This window comes from Pteropus alecto, unplaced genomic scaffold (assembly GCF_000325575.1).
Source record: "Pteropus alecto unplaced genomic scaffold, ASM32557v1 scaffold3, whole genome shotgun sequence".
NCBI classification, from domain to species: Eukaryota; Metazoa; Chordata; class Mammalia; order Chiroptera; family Pteropodidae; genus Pteropus; species Pteropus alecto.
This window is the reverse complement of record NW_006442484.1, coordinates 64615386-64637353: the sequence shown is the minus strand read 5'-3', so window position 1 is coordinate 64637353 and position 21968 is coordinate 64615386. Positions and strand designations below refer to the sequence as shown.

At 42.0% G+C, this 21968-nt stretch overlaps 1 protein-coding gene across 1 annotated transcript in view; it reads right to left on the bottom strand.

Annotated features, from left to right (window-relative positions):
* Window positions 1–20944, bottom strand: part of KIAA2012 (KIAA2012 ortholog) — a 93177-nt gene extending 72233 nt beyond the window's left edge. Inside the window, exons 1-7 of the mRNA XM_025039547.1 lie at window positions 20861–20944; window positions 19395–19679; window positions 7845–8004; window positions 5654–5809; window positions 1917–2050; window positions 678–861; window positions 1–49 (exon numbers count right to left, since the gene is read on the bottom strand). The exon at window positions 1–49 is cut by the window's left edge and continues 97 nt beyond it. Coding sequence (XP_024895315.1) covers window positions 1–49; window positions 678–861; window positions 1917–2050; window positions 5654–5809; window positions 7845–8004; window positions 19395–19679; window positions 20861–20944 — 1052 coding nt within the window. The remainder of the gene's footprint in view (window positions 50–677; window positions 862–1916; window positions 2051–5653; window positions 5810–7844; window positions 8005–19394; window positions 19680–20860) is intronic.
* Between the last annotated feature and the right edge of the window lie 1024 nt (window positions 20945–21968).

Below are 21968 nucleotides of genomic sequence, written 5' to 3'. Positions count from 1 at the left end.
AAAAAGTGGCTGCTTCTGCCCTTGCGGTGTGTCGTATTCTCTTGTTTGTCTGTAGAAACAGGGTGGGAAAGAGATCTTATTAGTTGCAGGTAAGGGGAGGGATGGTTGACTTTCAACTTCTATCACTTTGGGGTTAATAGGAAGAAGGCAAGGAGAACGCTGGGGCACTGAGACAGCCATGGCTTTGGCCGAGGCAGGTTTGGGAGCCCTCATCTCATTATTTGGTTGGGTTCTTGCTGGCTGAGTGAGGTGATGGGAGAGAATGGTAACAATAATAACCATAGTCGATATGTACTAAGTGCTTAAGTTGGGACGAAAATTGTGCAAATTATTTCACACGTATGAACTCACTTAATCCCCATAATAGCCTTATAGAGGTATTATCATTATTCCTATTCTACAGATGAGGAAACTGAGCTTTAGAAAGATTGAATAATGTGCCCAAGATCATAGCTAGAAAGTGGGAGTCATCTAAACCCAAGCAGTCTGATCGCAGAATGTGCGCGGTTGAGTACTAAGAGCCTGTCCGTCTCATTTTCACCTCCAGCTGAACTTTGCTGTTATTTTCTAAGATGAGTGGCATAAGGAAGTGACACTAGGCCTGCCTCAGTGTTCTCAAATGAACTCAGCATGATTAGGTTTACTCAGATCAACAAGCAAGACATTTGGCTTCTTACCGTTGAGATCTGCCTTCCTATTGGGGAAGGCGCTGCCATAGAATGTAACGTGGGATTTGTCACTCAGGAGCCAAGAATGATCAATTTGGGCATGCCCAAAGGCCCTCCTGGAGGTTTGCTCTGTTTTTTCATTGTGGCTTTCCTTTGAAGCATGTATACAATGGTGATTCTCTGTTGACGTGTCCTAGGGAACGACAGATACACATTCCTGTAAACAGGCTTTGTAAAGGAACAGAGCAGGTTCCTTTCACAGTCAGATCTTGTGGCTAGACTTGTAATTCCAAGGATGAAATTTTCCCTTGCAGCCTGGGAAGAAAAACATAGTTATAATAACAAGATCTTTAATCCTGTTTATTACAATAAAATATTTTATTATTGATGAGAGAAAGAATGACATTTAACCATGCAATAGTGCTTTATTGCAAAAAAAAAAATATTAAATCAAAACGAAGCACTTAGTATCATTGTCTTTATCCACCATAATAAAACAAATGCCTCTCTGCTCTGCTCTTCCACCGTGGGACACTTCTCTTCTCCCCTTTTGTGTTCTTATCGGCATATGACCTTCCTGTAAGTCAGACAAGTTTATTCAAAGTAGGAGCGAGAGACTGTCATCTTGTACACACACACACACACACACACAGGCCTTAGAGTTTAGAAAGCACTTTTACATTTTAATCCATTTAATCCTCATAGTAACCTTGTGAGATATGTATGATAACAACTCCATATTACAGAATAGGTCATTTAGGATCAAAGTTAATTAAGTTTCTCAGACAGGCTCACCAGAACTAGTAAGATATAGGACTCAAACCAAGGATTTTCCAGCTCTAAGGCCAAGTGGTCTTTTTTCTAGAGACTACAGCCGCCTAGATGGGGTGAAGAGTCTAAGGAAGATCTGTGGTTAAATAAGTTTGGAAAGCCATCAGTTAAAGTTAAACTGCCTACTTTACCTGCAGAACGTCTAAAAGATGGTCCATATTCAAATATGCACTGAGACTCTTCATGAGGAGAACATGGTATGCCTCATTTCCCAAACGTATTTAGCCATGAAACCCTTTTTCCAATGGAGCATCTGGCCATGCTAGGGTTCCACAGGTGACATTTTGGGAAACAGTGGTCAGTAGGCTCCAAGTACTCCTGTCTTCTCTGGAGAATCCCAAGAAATGGTGAAGGGAGGGAGCATCCCTTCTGAAGCCGTGAAGAACAATGACAGAGGGGAGCCATTAGAAATGGTACCTCTGCCTGGGTTTTATCTTCCTGCTTCCTGAGGGGCGGCAAGCGAGTCCCCTGACTGCTGTGGTTCTTGGCTATAGAGCCCTGGTCCATGCGTCCGCCAGCCCCAGCTTCCCCTTCATCCAGACCCTGCTGACCTGCAAAGGTGAACAGTGGGTCAGCTTTGTAACAGTGGAGATGGGAATGGTGCTGTCAGCTGCCTCCCTTATGTCTTTTCTGAGCAAAAGTGTTGATTGAGGACCTCGTTTGTCCTCCCTCCTTCTGTATTTCTGCTAATGCCTCCACTGAGGTGGCAGCCAGGTCAGAGGAACTGAACTGCACTTCCCAGGAGGCTAAGGTTTGCGTCTTCCTTTCTTGGACTCAGTTTCCTCATCTGTAAAATGGGGATACTGATGTCCTTCCCTCACTTCTTTGCAGAATTGTCTGCAGTTCAAATAAAATAATGAATGTGACAGCCCTTTGTAAGCAGTGAAGGACTAGTGGATAATAGTGGATAACGGCAGGGTGACCTGCTGCCCTGCTCTTTTGTCATTGAGATGCTTGGTCAGAAGCACTTGATCTCTTGGACTGTCTGCTGGTTGTTTACTTGTGGAGAAACCTCCTCCAAGGGCACCGTGGTAGGACGGCTGCTTAGCTCTCTGCACTTACCCTGTCTGCACAACTCTCGGGAAGGATCTGAGTCAACAGATGACTCCAGCATAGTTAACAAATCTTTCATCATGGTTTAAAGGGTCCTGCAGCTATTGTCATCGCTTACTCAAGGTAGATTTATTGCTGAAACGGTCTGGCAAGCCTTCTTTGTATGGAGCTGCTTTCGCAACACCTTCACTCTCAGCATGCAGCTCTGTGGAACAATGTGGGGTTGTCTTTTCAACCAGGGGCTCTGGAAGCCTCCAGGGACTCTGTGTGTGTTGGAATGCTGGGCTTCTGGAGGCTCCCAGCCAGCCTCACCTTCCCCTATCCTCCCCAACCTTCGTCATCACCTACGTCATTCCATCCTTGGTGTTGTTGGATTTAGAGCCAAATGCCCACTTGTGGGGCTACGCCCTCCCTCAAGCTCTCCTCTGTCCACTGGTTCCTAAGCCTATTTTGGGGCCGAGTGAGACTGAGAGTGTTGGTGGAACATATGCAGACTCAGGCGGCTCAGATTCAAAGGGGTGTGTTCAGGTTTTAGATGCCCAGGGAAGCCTGATGAGCCCTGGGGACCCCTCAGTCTGAGGATTAGGCCTGTCCCCAAAAGGACCTCAACTCCATATAGAGTGTGGCACTAAAGACCTTTTTTGTGTGTTCCAGAATGATCCTTTGGGGTCGAGCCAGACTTCAGGTTCATCCTTCCTGGTCAGATCTGCCTGGAACTACATGTATTTCTGAGGGTAGGGGAAGTGAAACTCTAGTCAAATGCTACTCCCCTGCTGGACAGTCTTCTGTGGCAGACTTTCTAAGGTGAGGCAGGGGGCATTATGGGTACAGGGATATAGAGAGGCATTTCCCTTTGGCTGTATCCCAGGTGATATCGATTATATGACTCTAGCTATGTGAGGAAAACCGAGATTTTTCTTAGTAAACATCAGCTCTGGCTCATTTGTTTATGCTTAATAGAAACAGGTTTCCAGGCACAGTGTTAAAAGGTTCCGTTGTTGAAAGGAGGCCACAAAACTTGGTCTCTCTACGTTTCAAATATGGATTCAGATTACTCAAATGATGTGAATTGTGTAATCAATTTAGAGCCCTTAGAAAGATTTTTTTTTTTTTACTTCTGTTGACTCCCGTGATTTTTCACAACAACCGAGACAGGGTGGAATGCAGATGAACAAACTAAGGATCTAGGGAGCATAAGTGACTTGGCCAACATCACATTGTTGGGGGAATCTGGGATTTGCAACCAAGAATTTTGCTATATTTCCAAATAAAGTGTCTGGCAAAGAGAGGGAGGCCAAGGGGAGATGGCATTAAAACCAATAAAATCATGAGTCGGGGGTAAAGTTGTAGCCTCTAAATTGTTCTTATTTCTTTACAAATTGACTTTTGGTCCTGTGATCACAGGCAGTTGAGCATTGTAATTAGCTAGTAACTATGCTTTTAAAAATACAAGCTAGGGAGGTCTAGAAGTAATATTTCTTCAGCATTTACTATATACCAGATGCAGCGTTATCCCATTTAACTCCCACATCTAATCCTGTGAAGAAAAGGTGGGAAGGTCATCTCTATTTTGTAAACGAGGAAACTGAGATCCAGAGAAATGGCATGGCTTGGAATCTGGTACTAATGATCACATATTTAATCCCTTATTCTTTGTTTTCTGCCTGATTGTGATATATGGCATCGATTAGGGAAGTCACGTGATCCTTTACATGTGCAGTGGTGATCTCCCCTCAAAATATAAGTACTGGAGTCCACTGTCCAGTGGTTTTAGATCCTTGGGCATCAAAGTCTGGAGACAGTGGGATTTTTGAAGAAAGAGAGTTAAGGCAATGGCAAAGTGAGGTGCCATCTGGGGAAAGGCAGAAGGTCTCAACACAGGAAAATTACTTGGGTCAGTTCACCACTCCCAGGACATGGATGACCCAGAAACTTGATCTCTTCAGTGTGCCCGAATCAACTAGTCTCAGAGATATTGACCCATATTAGCAAAATGCATAGAGACTTATGTATAGACTAGAGTATTAATTTACAAAGAGAAACGCAATTGCCTAATGAGCATATTTCCTATAGATGAACTACATGTGTATCAGGTTATGACCAGCTTCCCTGGTGCTGGCGTCAAGACTCAAGGGAGGTATATGGCAGGAATATTTAATGGCACCAGGCTCTGAGAACACGCCACGTTCTTGTCCACTCATTTGATAGACTAGATTCTTTACTTATCTCGACCAGATTCTTTCCCAAGGATATGGCTCAGTTTGGCACTATCATTGTTTCTGGAAAATGCCTTTTTAATTTCAGAAAAATTAACTTTATACTATATAAGCTCTTGTTTTTTCCTTCTATTTTCTCAAAAACTCTGGTACTAGCCATGGCCCTATTCTTTGTCCATTAGTGCCACCCAGTCATCTTTTCCCAGCTTCCTTAGCAAAGGTAACTCTGGCTCTTTTAATGCTTCAAGAGCCCAAGAATAATATTGACAAATAAAATGCCCACGGTACAGACAGCATATAGTAATTTTCTGTGCAATAATAAGGTCAGTCTTTTTATGTTCATTACAGAGGTGAACAAACAGAAGCTCAAAGAAGTCAAGTGACTTGCTCAAGATACATATCTAGTAAGAGAGAACAGCCACTGCAATTGAGATTTCTGGCTCCAAAGCCTGTATTTTTCTTTTGATGTTGACATAAAACCACAGGATTAAAGAATATTAGAATGGAATAGACCTAAGAAATTATTTAAAATCTAGGGTCTAGACCTGCACTATCCATTACCATAGCCACTAACTACATGTGGCTATTTAGATGTAAATTAGTTAAAAGTAAATAAAATTGAAAAACTCTGTTTCACAGTTGCACTACCTACATTTCAAGTGCTCAGTAGCTACATGTAACCAACAGCTACTATATTGGACAGCCCATATAGAACTCTCCACCATTGCAGAAAGTACTGTTGAACAGTGCTTGTCTAGACTAATGCCCTCACTTTATAGATAAGGACAATGAAACTCAGAATCCCTAGACCTTACTTTGGGAAACTGCATTTTAAGGTGTTAAAAATCTAAATATTTGAGGTCTGGTTATAAAATCAGCATATACCTTGTTCAAAAGATTTTCCTTGTTGAATCCAAAATGGAGGGAAGACAGGCAGGAAATGGTATTTTGGGGGTACACCTGAAAGATCCTGTTGTGGCCTGAGATTCTTTGGTACAGTAAGGTGACTTTCCTGGAGCAGCACAGAATCCTTGATGTATCCTGAAGAATAAATCAGGAGTTACTGGTAGAAGTAATGGTCACCAGTCTATAGTTCTTAGAGACAACTACACTAGTTTTGGCTCTGGACATTGACCATTAGAGAAGACAATTATAAGATGCTAAGGATTAAAAAATCAGATAGCACCCACAGAAGGTTCTCTATCCGGTGTCTTGGGTGTTTCCAGTCCTGTGCCACATGTATGCTTCTTCCACTCCACCATTCCCAAGACCTGGGTCTCCCTGGTGAAAGAGATGTGGCTGCTTCTTTGGGATCAGGAAAAGAGCTCCTCCTGCCTCAGGAGGAGAATCCAAAAGTTTCTTCTGGAGACCCCATGATTCTCAATCTAGTCATTGTACAAGTATTTGTTGAAGCCTTACCAATGGGCCCATCCCTTTGCCAGGCAGCAGGGTAGATACAGAAGAAGCAGCCATGGGCCATTTTTAAAGGCGCTCATTGTTGGACAGAAAAAGCTCTATTGTGCTCAGCTATGTGGTCCCAATTGTCAGTGTGATGTAAGATCAGAAAACGAAGAGCTCAAGTTGGCTGGAGATGTTAGAGAAGACTTTACAGAAGATGTGGGCCTGAAGGACGGGGGCGGACTGATCACAGTGGTGGAAGGGTGGGGCCAGAGAACTAGCACCACGAAGATGGTGAGCTCTGAGATGTGACAGGAGGAGTAGGTCAAGTCATCGGGCCAGAGAGCTCATACCATAGTATTGCCATTGCCTTCCAGCTTGAGGGTCTCACCCTCAAGAGGGGCTTTGGTGAGATTATGGCAAGGGGTCAAAGAATGTACTTACACATGGGTCTTTACTTAAACCACACATTGTAGCCATATGACTTCCATAGAGGAGATCTGAGACGTTTTTATATATTAAGAAGGTCTCTTAGCCTTGAAGGTATTGGGCCTAGGCCATGAGGCAGTGGCCTGCTCTGCCCTCTGCCCCACCCAATGATACACATATCTTTGGTTAAGAGGCTCTTTCTCATGAGTGTTAAATAAATGGAACTGACTATAACTCTGGGCCTGCCTTGAAAGTAAAACCAAATACTATTCAAGCCCACATCTCTCATTTTCCTTCGAGTCATCACTTATTAGGGAGAGAGTTTTCTCTCCTTTCCCAAGGTAAACCTATAAAGCAAGAAGAAAGTCAGTTTTCCTCTGGTCCTGCCTGTTTGTTGGTGCTGAGAAAATGACAAACAGCTGAGTGGGCACTGGCAAATCACTTCTCCCATCCCCAAAGGTTTGCCAAATCAAATATGAGCTGTCTAGTTAAAATCAAATTTCAGAAAAACAATGAATACTTTTTTAGTAGAAATATGTACCAAATATTACTTAGCGGTGTGTGTGTGTGTATGTGTGTGTGCTCACTAAATCTGACAACTCTGATCCCCAACCATTTCCTGTTTTCATTTTTAAGCCTCTATTTACAGAGTGCCTTTGGGGTCTTTGTTCGGCAGAAGGGTGTCCATCTCGCTCCTAAATGGATTGTGCTGGAGAGCCGCCATCTTTAAGAGGAGAAAGCCTAACATTTCCACTTCCTGGAGGAGCTGAGATCACTTCAGAAGGGGAACTTGGGGATGTCGGAAAGAATGTGGAGCTGGGGGTGTGGGGAGGATCTGGCTTCTGGTCCCAGCTCTGCTTTTGGCCTAATAACTGTGGACAAATTACTTTGTCCCCCTGGGCCTCTTTTTCTGTACCTTGTAAAAGATAGAGATTGAACTTGGGAATCTGAAGTTTCTGAGTGGGGAAGGTTGGGAAGAAAGGTCTGCTTGGGATGTGGAGTGTAAGACTGCTGAGATGAGCTACAGTGAAGGCAAGACTCTGGGTTTTACATTTCTCTGCAAATGTGAGAAAGGATACAGGGCGAAAGGTATGATAGAGGCTTGTGGACTACTGAGCTTCAGCTCCTTTGCTTTTACACAAAATTGGGCCTGAAATTCTGGTGTTTTAAATGTTAATGGAAAACACACTCACACCAGAATGTGCGGTGGGGCAGTTCAGGGTGTACCTCCTCCCATTTACCCACTGACCTGCACATTGGAGCCTATACATGGTGTCAGGGGGCCATGTCCGCAAGAGGCCTCGGAGATATCTCTTGGCCGAATAACCAGGCTGGATCTGCCGTTGGGCCTGGCTCTCTGGTGGGCTTCGGAAGTGAAGATACGGTTGCCAGGCTCTGTCCTGCTCCCTCTGTGGGGACACCAGTCAAGAAACAGCATGGCTGCTGAGCCCTGAGTCTCCTGTTAATACAGGCTGGTTAGGACAATCCTCATCAGTAATCCAAGAGACTCCTGGAAGGTGCTGGAAGGCACCAGAAACAGATGTCTTAGCCAACAGACATAAACCAAGAGCGCACAGAGCAAAGCTCTAAAAGGCCCCTGCAGATTTGCAGTTGGAAGGAGAAAGAAAAATGAGAAATACCAGACCCTATTTTGAGACGGAGCATCAGAAAAAGAATAAAGAGCCTCAAAAGAAAGCACATTACTTAGTCCAGCATGTAGAAATCATTTTAGTACCTTAAAAAGTGGCCCAGTGCAGCAATGGGAAAGCCAGCCTCACAAATCAGTATCGTTATTCAATGCTTGTAATATGAATAATGGGACAGACAAACTATGTCCATGTTCACAGGGAGTCTGGCATTTTAAAAATATCTGGCTCTGATGAAATTTCATTTCAGCCAGGGAGAATTTTCTGGGAATCTACCTGCCAAAGTCAGTCCCACGGTGCAAGACATCATGGGGAGTAAATGCGAATAGTAACATCTTACACTTGGCTAGGGATTTGTATGATACAAAGCACTTTCACCTCATTATAATCCTTTAAGGTGGATGAGTTAATATTATTACCACTTAAACGATGCAGAAACTCTCTAAGGATGATCAGTTAAGCACAAGAATAGCAAACATGTGATACTTGTGTTGACATCTCTCCCTTTCCCTCTTGTCCATGGCAGACATCACCAATTAATTATGGCATTCTTGACTGATTAACTGATTATGATCTCAGAACCCTTCTCTTTAAAAACTTTTTTAATTGAGGCATACTTTATATACAATAACATGCATAGAGCCTAAATGTTTAGTTTAATAAAATCTGACAATTGCAAATGCCTTTGTAACCACCACACAAAACAAAATATAGAACATTTTTATCAGTCCAGATAATTCTCTCATGTCACTTTCTAGTTGAAGTCTCCCCACTCACCAGATAATTACCATTTTCAGGTGAGGTCAGTATGTCACTAGCCTGAGTTTCCTTGCCATATCTTACCAGAATTTACCAAGGAAAGACTATGGTTAAAAAGAAAAGAAAAGAAAAAAGAAAAATATGATGGAAATATAAAACCTGCTTGATGGGGGAGAGGAGGCTTGGATTTTTGCTCTGCTGAGCATAGCTGTGGTTTGCTCCTGTTCTGATGCATTCAGGACATGAAAATGCCACAGAAGGGCAGCCCACAGCTGTAGACGAGGATTGAAGACCACCAGCGAGACTCTTCTTCAGTTAAAAAGAGGGCTGGGAAGCCAAAGTCCACAACATGAGGGGACACCTCAGCTGGGGAGAGAGAAACAGGTATCTAGGACATTCATTCACTCATTCATTCAACACTTAAAATGCACCCAGCACTATGTCAAGGGCTGAAGAAAAGAGGATGAATAAGACAGATTGAGGATTCATAAATAAAGTAAAAGATGAAAGAATGCATGGCTTATTCAATTGGCTCTACACTCAAGGAATTTGTATATTAAATGGATGCTTGGAATCCAAACATTGAGCATCAACTGGTACTTGATGTCTGGACAGTTTATGTGGCAGGTACTTAGAGCATAAAAAGAGCCTGAAAAATTCAGCCCCACATAAATCCTGAAGCTTTTTCCAGAGGACAAGAAAGAAAGAATTGTAGGGAGAGCAGTGGAAGCAAAATGACTTAAGTTCTTTCACTCACTCCCTTTCTTCATTTGGTTATACATAAATATTTGTTGAGCACCTTCTATGTGCCAAGCACTGTGTTAAGCCCTGGAATTATGGCACCATTAGATCCAAGACCTTTTCTGGGTGAACTGAAACTTCATTTCCTCTCTGTAAATCTTTGCTTCAAATGAATTCTCTGTGAATGCAGCAAGACCAAGCCTCCTTTAAGATGCCATGGCCCCTGTGCAGATGGCAGGATGCACTGTTTGATCTGGACAAGAGCCCTTGTTGTTTCTCATTAGTGGATATTTCTGAAGCACCAGCTTGGTACTGGAGCTTTACTGGGTAGCTCGCTCAATGGGGCAGGGAGTTGCCGAGGAGAGTTAGGGAATTCTTGTCCTGGAATTGGGGATATCTAAATACATTTTTGCTTAGAGCTTGAAAGCTGATCTTGGCTTCTGCATTAGTTTCCTATCGCTGCTGTAATAAATTACCACACACTTACTGACGTTAAATGATACAGATTTGTGATCTTACAGTTCTGGAGGTCAGAATTTGAAATGGGTCTGTCTGGGCTAAAATCAAGGCGTTGAAAGGGCTGTGTTCTTTCTAGAGGCTCTAGGGAAGAATCTGCCCTTTGCTTTTTCCAGTTTCTAGAGGCTGCCTGCATTCCTTGGCATATGGCCCTTTCCTCCATCTTCAAAGTCAGCAACTTTGGGCTGAGTCCTTATGATGCCATCTCTCTGGTTCTCCCTTTTGATCCCTTCTTCTACTTGTAAGAATCTTTGTGATTATACTGGGCCTGCCAAGATAATCCAGGATAATCCCCCTGCTTTAAGGCCATTTGATTAGCAAGCTTAATTCCATTTGCAGCTTTAATTTCCCTTTGCCATTTAACCTAATACATTTGTAGGTTCCAGGGGTTAGGACATACCATAGCTTCATCGTTTTTTCCCAGTTTTCTGGGTTCTCTTAATAGTTTCTCAAATTATGCCTGTAAAGTTGATTGATAAATTTCACATCTCATTGGATAACTAAAGCACTGAGGAAGGCCTAAGGCCTGCTTGGGGCTACTTGCCCTCTTCTCATACATATTTCTCCTTTCCTTCTCCAACATCTTCAACCACTAACCACCCATCCAAAACATAAAAGGAGACAGAAGGGAGCAGGAAGGGAGTTTCTGGAACAGAGAAATAAATGACAGCGGGAGGCTGGCTGTGGATGGCTCCAGACTGCTCAGGCCTGCCTTGGTTTTCTCAGTCAACCCCAGCTTCTGATTTCTTCTGAAATGAATAATTAGTGTGCATGGAGTGGGCTTCCACACTCCACCGAGAGGGCTTCCTTTAAGGTAGGAATAGTTCCTGCCAGCCACCTTCCTGGTCCTCACCTGGCCTCCGTATGCAGAAGGGTGAAGGGGACACCAGGCACCTGTCCCCATCCTTGCTGTGGCTGTCATTTCCACCCTACCTTGGTGCTGGCAGGCTACAGTTATCAGATGATAGAGGGACCTGGTGCGGGCTGTGCTCCCACACGGCAGATGTGGGGTGGCAGGGGGCCAGAGTTCCCAGGAAGGCAAGAAAGCCAGCTGCCATCTTACCTCAGAGGGTGGCCAGCCTTTGTGTGCAGGAGTCGACAGAGGGGTGTCCAGCGATAAGTCCAGCAACCCCAGGTCTGGCAGACGAAGCCCTCCATGATTTGACCCTACCCATTTCTCTGGTACATTTCCAATTAAGAGAGACAAGTGTCTAATTACCCTGACTTTCCTCTACTTGCTCTCCCCACTAGGACTTCATTCATTCATGCCCAGAAGGTTCCTCTCCACTATTTTTACCACAAGATTCAGCTCAAATTCTATCTCCTCCAAGATGCCACTCTAGATTTTCCTAGGAAGAAGCAATCACAATGTCTACCCTCTTTATACGTCGACAGCATATTAATAAATTGTATTCTAGCTCCTCTCATAGGCTGCATTATATCAAGTATCATGGGACACAAATCTGCCTCCTTGACCAGATTGTATACTCTTGCTGAGTAGAAGTTATGGCCTCCCCAACCACAGCCTAGCAATTAATATGTCCATCCAGCAACTATTTATTGAGTATCTGCCATGTGTCAGGCACTGTTCTAGGCACTGACTAGTTAATAATTACTCAAGATGTTAGCTCAGTTGAATGGAAGTCCCCAAAATGTCTGGACTTGCCTGCTGACCACTCGTGTCTCCAGCTGCTCACTTTGGCCAGAAGTCTTTCTCTCAGGAGTGCAGTTGGTGTCCCCTGACCCCTCAGTCAGGCTTGTTGCAGTCGGTGTGCTCTGGCAAAGACCAAGCCTTAGAGCAGAGGGTGACTGACTATCATTGTTGCACCCGTGCAGGTGCGACCAGAACCAGCCTTGGGGGTACCAGGTGAGTGCAACTGGAATAGAGGTGGGGGCGAGGTGGGAGGGAGGAGATGTGCAGGCACTTGCAGCTGTGCCTGGAAAGACTTTTCCAGTCCAGCCTGACTTTAATCAGCCTTGCAGAAACACTGCCACTCTCAGCCAGCCCTTTTCTCTGCAGGTTTTATTTCTGAGATTCTGTGCAAATGATGTCATCTCTCCCACATATCTTTGGTGACCATGTGCTCTTAGAGATCAGACCATTAAGAAGAGAATCATGAAGTGGTCTGAATTTTTCCATAGTTGCAATGTTATGACAGGATTTGATTCCTGACCAAACCATTTTATGTGAAATATTTGACCAGCCATATGTCACAAAAGCAAAGGTACAGCAAATAGAATTGAAAACAACAAAACTTAAGCTCCAGTTCCTATGAGAGTTCAGTCTGCCTGCGTTTGAATCCTGGTTCCATCATTTACTGCATGACTTTCGGTAAATTACTTGACCCATCTTGTCTCAGTTTCTTTCTCTGTCAAATTAGGATGATAAAAGTACACACTTCACATGCAAAAAGGTGAAGTTGGACTCTTACCTCATGCTATATACAAAAATTAACTTAAAACTACAACTATAAGACTCTTAGAAGAAAACATAGAGGAAAACTTCATGACGTTAAATTTGGCAATGATTTCTTGAATATGACACCAAAAAAATAAAAAAGAAAAGAAAAAATAGGTAAGTTGGACTTCATGAAAATTTAAAACTTTTGTGTATCAAAGGACACTATCAACAGAGTGAAAAGGCAGCCCACAGAATGGGAAAAACTATTTGCAAATAATATATCTAAGGGATTAATATTCAGAATACATAAAGAACTCCTACAACTCAAAAACCAATGATCTAATTGAAAAAAATGAGCAAAGGACTTAAATAGACAATTCTCCAAATAGATATACAAATGGTCAATAAGCACATGAAAAGATGCTCAATGTTACTTGTTAGGAAATCCAAATCAAAATCACAATGAGATACCACTTCACGGCTATTATTTAAAAAAACAAAACAAAAAAAAACAGAAAATAGCAAGTGTTGGTGTGGATGTGGAGAAATTGGAACCCTGTGCATTGCTGATGGGAATGTAAAATGATGCAGACTGCTATGGAAAACAGTATGGTAGTTTCTCAAAAAATTAAAAAATAGAATTACCGTATTCTACTTGGTAATTCTATTTGGTATTCTATTTGGTGAACCAGCAATTCTACTTCTGGGTATACATGCAAAAGAATTAAAAGCAGAGACATAAACAGGTATTTGTGCACCCACGTTTAAAGCAGCATTATTCACAATAGCCAAAACAATAGCGGAAGCAATCTATGTCCATCGACTGATGAATGAATAAAAAATAAAAATGTGGCAGAAACATTTAGAGGACCATTATTCAGCTTTAAAAAGAAATTAATTCTAAAACAACATGAATGAATCTTGAAGGTATTATGCTAAGTGAAATAAGCAAGTCACAAAATACTAAAAGGAATCAACTATTATATGATTCCATTCATATGAGATACTTAGGTGATGGGGAGGGGAAAATAAGGAATTATTGTTTAATGGAGACAGTTTTAGTTCTGCAAGATGAAAAATGTTCTGGAGATGGATGGTGGTAGTGGTTGTATAGTAATGTGAATATACTTACTGCTACTGAACTGTATACTTAAAATGATTGAAATGGTAAATTTTATGTTATATGTTACAGCAATAAAAAAAGTACACACCTTATAAAGTTGTGAGGATTTTAAATGAGATAATAAGTGTAAAATGCTTAGAATGGTAATGAATATAACAGTGTTATATAAGTGTTAGCCTTTATTATAAATATTCTTTAACTGTTGGTTATACAAGGCAACCAATGGATGAAGTACATAAAGTCTAGAAAACTAGTGGTTTACGGGATCATATACATTACTTACAATGAACATGTCACATATAACCCCGATTGATTTTAATAAAAATCTAATTTGTTTCTTAGAATTGTAAAGGGTTTTAAGGGATGTATTGGAAGACCCAGATCCTTTTTTAAAATGCTGTTAAAGCAGAAGAGATGCTTCTTTTCTCTGGAGCATGTGGAATCTTCAAAATCAGGCCCTCTAGGGGTTAAGAGTGTGGTTTTGGAATCAGTTGTCTGGGCTCAAATCCTAGCTCCACAACTTAGATGTGTACCTTTGGGCAAGTTAATTAACTTTAAGCCCTAATTTTCCCTCCTACAAAATGGAGGTAATACTAGTACCCAGCTCATAAGCTTGTGCATATTGAGTGAAGTTATAGAGATATAATGCTTGGCATACACTAAGCACTCAATAATATTTAGCTATATTGACAATACCTTTGACCTCATTATCATGGTTGACCTATAATTCTCTCCTGATATTTCCTATTTCTAGGTTTATTAAAGGCTCCAAGTACAGGTGCTCAGGAGCTGCTCAAATGAAGGACACTAGGCAAAAGGAGTGTAGTCAAGTCAATCTTTCTCCTTTTTGCTGCTCCGGTGCTACCCAAAACTTTGTTGATGGCCATCAGAGCACTGATCACTTTCTGGGGACACTGTCAAACAAGTAGCATGTTATTGATTAGGACCTGCAAAAAGATCATCATCTTGATTTTTGGCAAAAGGATAATTTATTATTCTTCCTACTTTTATCTATTTTTCTCTTTTGTATGATGAGCCATCATATTTAGGATGGAAAAATAAACTCTACTCAAAAACATATTTCTTACAACATTACTCGATAAAATAGTAGCCTGAAGGTACCTTCATAGGTTGGACATTGGCTAAAAACTCCAACTAGAGTTGAGCGACTTGAGTATCAAGATGTGGGGAGAAATGCGGCAATATAGAATGAGTAGGGACATATTCAGTGGAACATAGTTGACTATACTTTTAAATATAACCACATTTATAAGGGTGATGGTAGAAGCAATACAACCTTGGCTGAAATCAGTAATAGTAATTTAAATCCTGTTTATCCCTCAATGAGATAGAGACATGGGATATTCTGTAAATTAAACTTCTAAAACAAATTATTTTTAATGCATCATTTAATCAATGTTTCATTGTTAGAAGCCAAAGAGTTAAAGGCCTCAAAAAGAATGGTTTTAACTTTGGGAATGTTGAACAATATTTCCTTTTGTTAAAAAAAAAAAAGCAACATATCTGCATGTATCTAGATGTATGAGAACTCTGACATCTAGCCTCTCGACTTAGCATTACCTTTGTACATTAGGAAGTTGGGTCATCAAGAAAGTTAAAGAGTAGGTGTATGTTGAGCCATAAAACCTAGACAAATTGCCACATGCATGTCATTAGATCCATATATAGAACTGGAGATGATGCGAGATGCTTTAAAAATTTAATTGCACTTCCTTGTGACAGCCTCAATTCTCACAGGTCTGAATGGAGCCTATGTTTTGTAGGTTTCCGGATTCACAGTTCGGCCAGTACAGATACTTCCGTAAGCAACCCTACTTTATCCACTAACCATCCCCCCACTTTTTCTTCCTCCCCATTTTGGCTTTTTTACTATGAGTATGGTGTTTTTAACTCTTGAACTTGCTATTGGACAAGGAAATACTGAGCCTGCAGAACAGATGGTGTGGTTATTGGTGGGCTCAATTTACAGCACTGTTTCTATTCCATTTCCCTTCTTGATCCCTCCGGGCTGTCTAGGGTCAACCTTGCTTTCTCTTTCACTGTTTACTCCCTTCAAAGCCATATATTTTAATTTTCTTTTTAAAATTCCATGACTTAAAAAATAATGTTTGGTAAAAAGATATTATGAGTCAAAATATGATTTATGATCCCACCTGCCATGGTTAAATTTTGATGTGTATCTGTCTGCTTGTATAATTTTTAAGAACTGAAATTACATTAGAGAGGTGGTGTTTTCTATACTGCTTGGTCTCAAATTCTGGTGCAGTTATGCACCAGCTGTACAATCTTGAGTGAATTAGTCAAACTTTCTGTGCCTCAATTTACTCATCTCTAAAATGGGATCATAATAGTATATATCCCCAGGATTCATAGAAAGCATACATGAGATATACACGGAAAACACTTAGAAGAGTGGCAGGAACATAATAAATTCTCAAAGAAAATGTTAATGAATATTGGTATTTTTATTAGAGGAATATTATTTAGTAACCTACTTTCAAAAAAATATTGTGAATATCTTCTCATGTTATTCACTAATACATGACTTTATTTTCTGACCCAAAGTCTATTATATGACCGTAATTTATTTAATCAATGTTTCATTGTTGGGCATTTATTATTTTCAATATTTTGTATAGTAATAAATAACTCCACAGTAAATATTCTTGTGCACAAATCTTTGGGCTCATCTCTGATTTTTTTTCCTGAGGCAAATTACTAAAAGTAGAATGCCGAATCAAAGAATATCACTCCTTTTTAAGGCTTTGCAAAAATACCTTCAGAAATGTCATGTGAATTTGCGCTCCTAAATTATTAGACAGCTCATTTCCCCATGGCCTTCCCAGCACCAGATATTATGATTTAGAAACTTTCTTACTGGTCTGCAGTTTTCATAATTAGATGGTCTTCTGTAGTTTCCAGAACTCTCCTCTTCTCAGATGTTCATTTTTTAAAAATCCTAAGCCCCTTTTGAGTTACTTCTTTTCTTATTTTAATCTACCATGTCTTCTATCATAAATTCATGCCTTGTTACTTACCATTCTCAACCTGTTGTTTTCTTGTTGATTTCTTCACACCATTTCCCTTCTATCCATTTGGGGTGGACCACAATGTTCTGCTTTATTCAGGTATGTGATGAATAACGCAGAACAATGGGAACTTTTTTTTCACTAAGCCCAAGTGTAACCAAAAATAAATCCATTGTCCCTAAAGACTCATCTCCTTTATAAAGTAATAAGATCCTTGTTGCCTGAAATATTTAAGCCAGATAGACAAGCATGTGAAAGCTGTGGAAGGTATTTTTACTTTGGGCAGTAAGTTAGCCTACGTATCACTGTTCAGCCAGGAAAACAGAAACCACTCTAAATATTTAATTAAACACAGAAGGAGAGCTCAGAAGCCAAAAAGATGGTGAAGCAACACTGAGATTACTAACCTCAGGAAGCCAGCACCACTCTTAAACTAAAAGACGGAAGGAAGAGCAGGTGGTATCACCTGGAAGAACCTGGAGCTACAGTGGGCCTGTCTGTTGGGAGCTGTACCACAGAGGTAATGTAGGTGCTTCTCACCACTACAGGTTGAATGGAAGGGGAGAAATACCCTGCTTTTTTCTTCTCTTTCTCTAATCTCCTTCCAATGTCTTCCATTGGCAAAGCCAATTAAAACAGATGTTTGTGGAATTATATGTAGCCTGTGGTCAACCCCATGGTGATGCAGAGCAGAGCAAGGTAAGGGTGAGGAATAGATGTCAGGGCAAATAGGGCAAGGCCTGGCGCAATTACCTCTGGAGGCCAAGTCCACAGACAACAAGGCAAAGTGCAAAGCATGCTGGTCCTGGAGAGGTAGGCAGTCCCAGGTTTGAATACTGGCTTTGTCATTTACTAGGTTTAAGACCTTGGCCAAGTCACTTAACTCCTCCAAACCTCAGTTTTCTCATCTATGAAACGGAGCAAGAAAAATCGTATTTCTCAGGGTCGTGGTGAAGATTAAATAAAATAATAGCTATAAGATAATAGTGAGCATTCAACACAATTTGTTTCCTACCATCCAAGAATTTATGATTTTAAGACAAAGGACAATTGGGCGTTTGGTCAAGATCATTAAGATTCTCTGTATTTTGAAAGAAGGAAAAGGGGCAGAGGAATTTTTCCTTTTGGAAACTCTGCCTAGGGAAGGGCAGGTGATACATTGCTGAAAAATGATACTGAGAGATGATCTAAGAAACATTGAAATTATCATGCACAATCAATTCATTCATTCCAAAAATATTTATGGGTACTCGCTATTTTCTGAAAGTGATTTAGACATTGTCCCTGCACTCAAGGAGATGGCAACAGATGGGTGAAGAGATAAATCACAATGCATGATAGTGTGGGAATGTTTAGAGAGGAGGGAGCAATGAGATAACTCTGTCTACGGAAGTGGGAAAAGGCTTCAGTGAGGAGATGCCATCTGAGTTGCATTTTGAAGGGTGAGCAGGAGTTTTCCTGCTGTAGAAGCACATGTAAAAGCATAGAGTCATGAAAAGGTATCGAGTGTTTGGGGAATTGTAAGCTATTCACATTGGTGGGAACTTGAGGGATCGATAGTCAAGACAGAGGTAAGAACAAGTGGCAGGAGGTGGCTCCACAGCGTAGTGGTTAGCACGTCTGCTTTGCATGCAGAAAGTACCGGGGAGCCACAGACCATACCCCCGGGACCTCAGGAGGGGACGCTCCACCTTCAGAGATCCAGTTTTTAAGGGGGAAACGGTGACATCCATGGGTCAGGGGTAGGGGATGGGAATTAAAGGAGGGGGGAGAATAAGTGGCAGATGTGGCTAAAAATGAAAGAGAAAGTCAGTATGCGAAGGGCCTGGTATAAGTAGCTAATGACTTTATCCTGTGGGAAATAAGAAGCCAGTAGAGACTTTTAAACTTTTAAACTAACCCACCATCAGTAACCTGGAATTTCATAAAGCGATACATCTTCCCAGCCTCTCTCATGGCTTCAACCACAGGGCTGATGCATGCAGTTATATAAAGCAGGGGCCATGTGTCCATCTCATAGACTATTCGAAAGTATGAATCAGAAAAATGAGCACAGGGGTTTTCCCTGAATATTAAATTCAGAATGGAAAAGTCATTAATTTATCCTACAGATGCTGACAGGTAAATATTAAAATCTTCTCCCTCTCATTTCCACAATGCCAAGGACATCGGAGATATGATGCTGCTGCTTGTGGCTATGAGACAGGATTTCAACGATTCTGATGAAACATCTGCTCGCCTGGATCTGTCTGAATGCTGAAAAGGACTTTGTGCTACTCTAATGAAAAGGAAAACAAAACAAAACAAAAAATGACAATAATATAGTCCTTTATGCTTTTCAAAGCCCTTTCACAAACATCATCTCATTTCAGCCTTGTGACAACTGTGTGTGTGGCAGAAGAGGCCAAGAGTACAATCCCATTTTAGAGATGTAAAAATGGAGGTCTGAGAGTTTCTGACTTTCCCTGGGGTCTGAGAAACACTTACAAGCCAGAGCTACAACTGAATTTCTAGACATGCAGACCAGTGCCTTCCCCGAACCTGGGGACAGTGCTTTGCCTACCTGCCTCCTTCCATATGCCAGGATGGCTTCTTTGAGGTCCCGAAGTGTGTGCACTTCAAGATCCAGCCTCTTCCTGTGGCCTTTGGAGCGATAGGGGCCTTTTCTCCTCTCTTCGGGTGTCCATGCTGATATGGCTAAACCTTCTGAATAGAGGATCAGGGCACCCTTTCTAGTACTGAATGTTTTAGGGAGAAAGAGGGTCCATGTGTGCTGGTTCGGGTTGCCCTCATCCTGCGGTTTGCTGACCAGGACGTAATCTTCCGGGGACTTCCAGTTCAGGTAATCCTGCAATAGAAAGAAACCACCTTGTTGATTTACTGAGGATGGCAATTTCTTTTAGCAAATGCTCGAGGTGTTGGACATTATTTTAGGGACTGGTTTTCTCTGAATTGCTCACGTGGGGTCGCAGAACATAATCGCTCCTCTTAGCAACTGATTTTGTTCACCACATCTCAGAATTTGTAGAACCCAGGGCACAGTTCTATTTTACCCCAAGTAACTTTCAGGAGAACCACTCATGCCTGGAGGCTTGAAAAGGGTCGAGTGTAGGTTATAGGCCAGTTAAAGTTTCCTGGTATGCAAGTAAATAGTCAGAATCATCAAGGGCAACAGATAACTTTGAAATCAGACCCGGACTAGCTGGCAGTTTAAAGAGGAGTAAGCCATTCCAACCCATCACTTCAGCTGTATGCAGGAAGAATTTCTATACATTCCAGATGCTATGTAACTTTATCTAATATGGCTATTTAGGAGGCTATAATGTAGTTACATATCTTGTAAGTAAGTAAATACCGTTGGCCACAGAGGTCCTTTGAAACTCTATGTTTTTTTAATACAGCAAAAGACAAATATCATGTCAAACTACCATGACAATGGAAATCTGTGTGATTCAAAAATTTTCAAAGTACCCCCAGTGGATTTCCTATTCCTGGCAGAATTCAATGAAGTAAAGTTACAGTACGACAAGGGAATTTTGCCACCCCTTTTAAATATTCTAATACGAGAAAATTTTTTGCCTATATTAAATATGAATCCTGTGGGTTGAATTCCAGAAAGTTCAAGGAAGCCATTGAAATGGCAAGAACACACACAGCATTTCAACCACAGAGCATAGCTTCTGAAAACCAAATAGCCATCAGCTTGCCTAGAACCCAGGTGGAAATTCTGGTCGTGACCCAAGCCATCCAAATTCTAGATAATCCGGAATCTCCTTCAGTCTAAAGGCAGTGAGGCTGTACGTCAATGGACAAGGGGAAAGAAGAGGGTCCTAAGAGGCAATCTCGGTGTTTCAGGCCAACCACCTTATCTTCCTGAGTTTCACCAGGAAGGAGGGAAGATATACTAAAGACCCCCGCCACCTCACTGACAAAACAAACCCAAACACACGTGGCTCAGCCCCAAATGGAAAAATAGAGCGTTCCTCTCCCATACCCCCAAATGTGCCTTTATTCAGCTGTAACACTCACCTCTGGTTCAAAATAGACTTCTAACTTCTGTTTGTTCTGGACCAGCTTCCCGTGTCCCCGGCTCAGGAGAGAGAGCGTGAACATGTTTTCCCTCTGACCACCCTTCTCAAGGGCAGTTCATCTTGGTTTTGAAGGCTGAAAACTGGTCACACCTCAAGGTTTCCTGAGCTCAGCAGGGAGCCCAAGGAGACCACAAACACTGGGCCTTTTATTAAATACATTTTCCCTCGTACAGCAGCTTCTTAATAACAACCAGCCACACAGTTTAGACAGTGTGTGTCTTTGTCAGGAGAAAAAATAAATCGCAAAGCCAAACCCCTCAAGCCTGGATGGGCTACTCTCTGGGCAGCCTTTCTCTCCCCTTTGCTTGCGCCCTTGTTGTTCCCTGGTCCCGTTGCTCTGTTACCGGCCTGTGCATCTACAGATCTGGGCCTCGCACCATCCTTTTCATTGTGAGCGGAGGTTGTTTCCCGGTTGCTATGGCAGCACTGGGAGGTAAAGTGTCTTAAACCAGCCTAGGCAAAGCGGAGACTGCTGAGGGCAGTGTTCACGCCCTGGGGGAGGGAGGGTCAAACAGACAGTGAAGGACCAGGCTCAGATTTCAAGTGCTGGTGTGTGTGTGTGTGTGTGTGTGTGTGTGTGTGTGTGTGTGTGTGTGTGGAGGGGGGAGGAGGGGTGTAGCATATTGTGATATTTTTTCTGTTCTAGTACTCCTCTTGCTTTTAGAGTGTCTTCTCCTTTCTCCTGATATGTGAGCCTTTCGCTGTCCACTCACCATTAACAGAGTTGGAGGACTCATCAAGTTTACCTAGAGTAACCTGTGATGTTTTCCTTGGCTAAGCTCCAGCATCTCCTTGACTGGACACGAGGATCTTAATGGTAGTTGCTGCTTTGCATGAGTGAGTTTGAGATATTGGAAATCTCCAGATTCCTTTGCGTACCTGGTTCTCACCTGGGCGACTCCCATCTCCAGAGGAGGGGTACTTGGGAGATGGGGGTGGGGGGTGGACATTGAGTAAGCACATTGACTAGAGGCCTCTACTGGCATTTACCAATCAGAGGCCTGGGTTGCTGAATGTTTTGAGGTGTGTAGAATTTTCCTGCATGA